This window comes from Ananas comosus, unplaced genomic scaffold (genome assembly GCF_001540865.1).
Source record: "Ananas comosus cultivar F153 unplaced genomic scaffold, ASM154086v1, whole genome shotgun sequence".
NCBI lineage: Eukaryota > Viridiplantae > Streptophyta > Magnoliopsida > Poales > Bromeliaceae > Ananas > Ananas comosus.
The window spans coordinates 5,832-7,411 of record NW_017891838.1 but is presented as its reverse complement, the minus strand read 5'-3'; the positions used below and the strand labels follow the sequence as shown (position 1 = coordinate 7,411).

Below are 1,580 nucleotides of genomic sequence, written 5' to 3'. Positions count from 1 at the left end.
ATATATATTTGAAGTATTGATCTATTTACACCTGCTGTGAAGCAACACGCTTATTTGAAAGAATTGAAAATGTCAATTTGTAGTAATTTATCTTAGAAGTTGTCATGAACGGATAAGGTCTAATATTTGTCAAAGTTCAGTAATAATTCTCCAATTTTACTACCAACTTTATTATTCCTTTTGACCACCTAAACAATCAAATCACACTTAGTAGCTTACTTTGTTGACATTTGCATTAGATTAGGAATACAATAATTTTATGCTCGCACGTACTTAATTATATGTATAGAATGTTGTATTGAGTAGAGACACCAGTCAAGTCTCGTCGGCTATCATCCTCACAAAGTCGGCGGCCGCCTTCTTCATGTCGCCTTGGATGCCATCCGCCGTCTCGCCGAGCGCTTCTATTCCCTTGTCGACTTCCTCAAATGCCAGAGCGTATTCTTCCTTCATCTTCAGGCCGAAGAAGAAGGAGCCGGCGTTGCCGCCGCGCCCTATCAGCGAGCCGACTTCGCCCTTCAGCTCATTGGCGCGCGCTCTTACTCTGTCGAGTTCACGCAGCTGTGCGGAGACATCTCGGACCATCACCTTGATCACGTCCTTCTCGCCTTCCAGCGCGGCCTTCCGATCATCCCACAGAGCGTCGAACCATGGCTCCGCCGCCTTCATGGCGGTGGACACGACCGTCGCCACTGTCATGGCCCACGCTGGCGCCGCCGCCGCCGCCAGCGCCACAGAGCCGGCTAGTACGGCGAAGAAGGCCATCTTATAGAGGGAGTTACAACGCCCCCTCCGTTTATTATGGGAGGTCAGCTTCTCCTCCAGCTCGGACTTTACCTTGCGCAGCTCTCTGAGCAGAGAGCTTTGCTGCTCCCCGACTGCTCGCAGATCGTCGGCGTGCATGTCGTCAAAGAGTCTCCCCAGCAGCTCGGCAATTAGTTTCCTTTCTGAGTCGAGGTTGTTGTTGTGTTTGTTCTTCTTCGACTTGGCTCCGCTCTGCACTTGAGAGCGCACCGCCGCCAAATTGGAACGCCACCGGCCGACGACGCATTGCTGCAGATCCGCGAGCAAGTTCAGAGCGGTAAGGGTGCACCGTAAGTGGTCGGTGGCAAAAATGACAACTTTAATGTTGCTAAGCATTCCAGTCTTGGGCTCGAAAGCGGGAGGGAATATGGTGAGGGGGAAGGAGTCGCGGTCAGGGTCGGGGTGGGCAGGCGGCCGGACAGCGGTGAGTTCGGATGCGAGCGTCCGGGTGATGTCTGCCAACAGCAAGGTTAGCTGGGATCGGTAGTGGGAGTTGGTGGCGTTGTCAACGGTAATGCCCGAGACCGTCGGTGTTTGGACCCTGCTAGTAACAGAGCCCATCGCGAAAGATATATCGATGATGGCGGGAAGAGGCGCGGCCGTGTAGGAGTACAAGCGGTAGCTCCCACAGGTGATCGATCGATCAGGGGGCGAATATATATAGAGAGAGAGCCTAGCTAGCTAAGCATGATGATGAAGTTCAACTTGTTTATGATTTTGACAAGCAGATCGACTTGTTTACGATTGTGACAAAGCAGATCTATCATCGACCTGTT

At 51.7% G+C, this 1,580-nt stretch overlaps 1 protein-coding gene across 1 annotated transcript; it reads right to left on the bottom strand.

Moving 5' to 3' along the window:
* Positions 1-315: 315 nt before the first annotated feature.
* On the bottom strand, positions 316-1,365 carry LOC109705183 (UPF0496 protein At5g66675-like). The gene has a single exon (XM_020225927.1). It carries the CDS (start codon positions 1,363-1,365, stop codon positions 316-318), a length of 1,050 nt encoding a protein of 349 aa, XP_020081516.1.
* Positions 1,366-1,580: the final 215 nt, after the last annotated feature.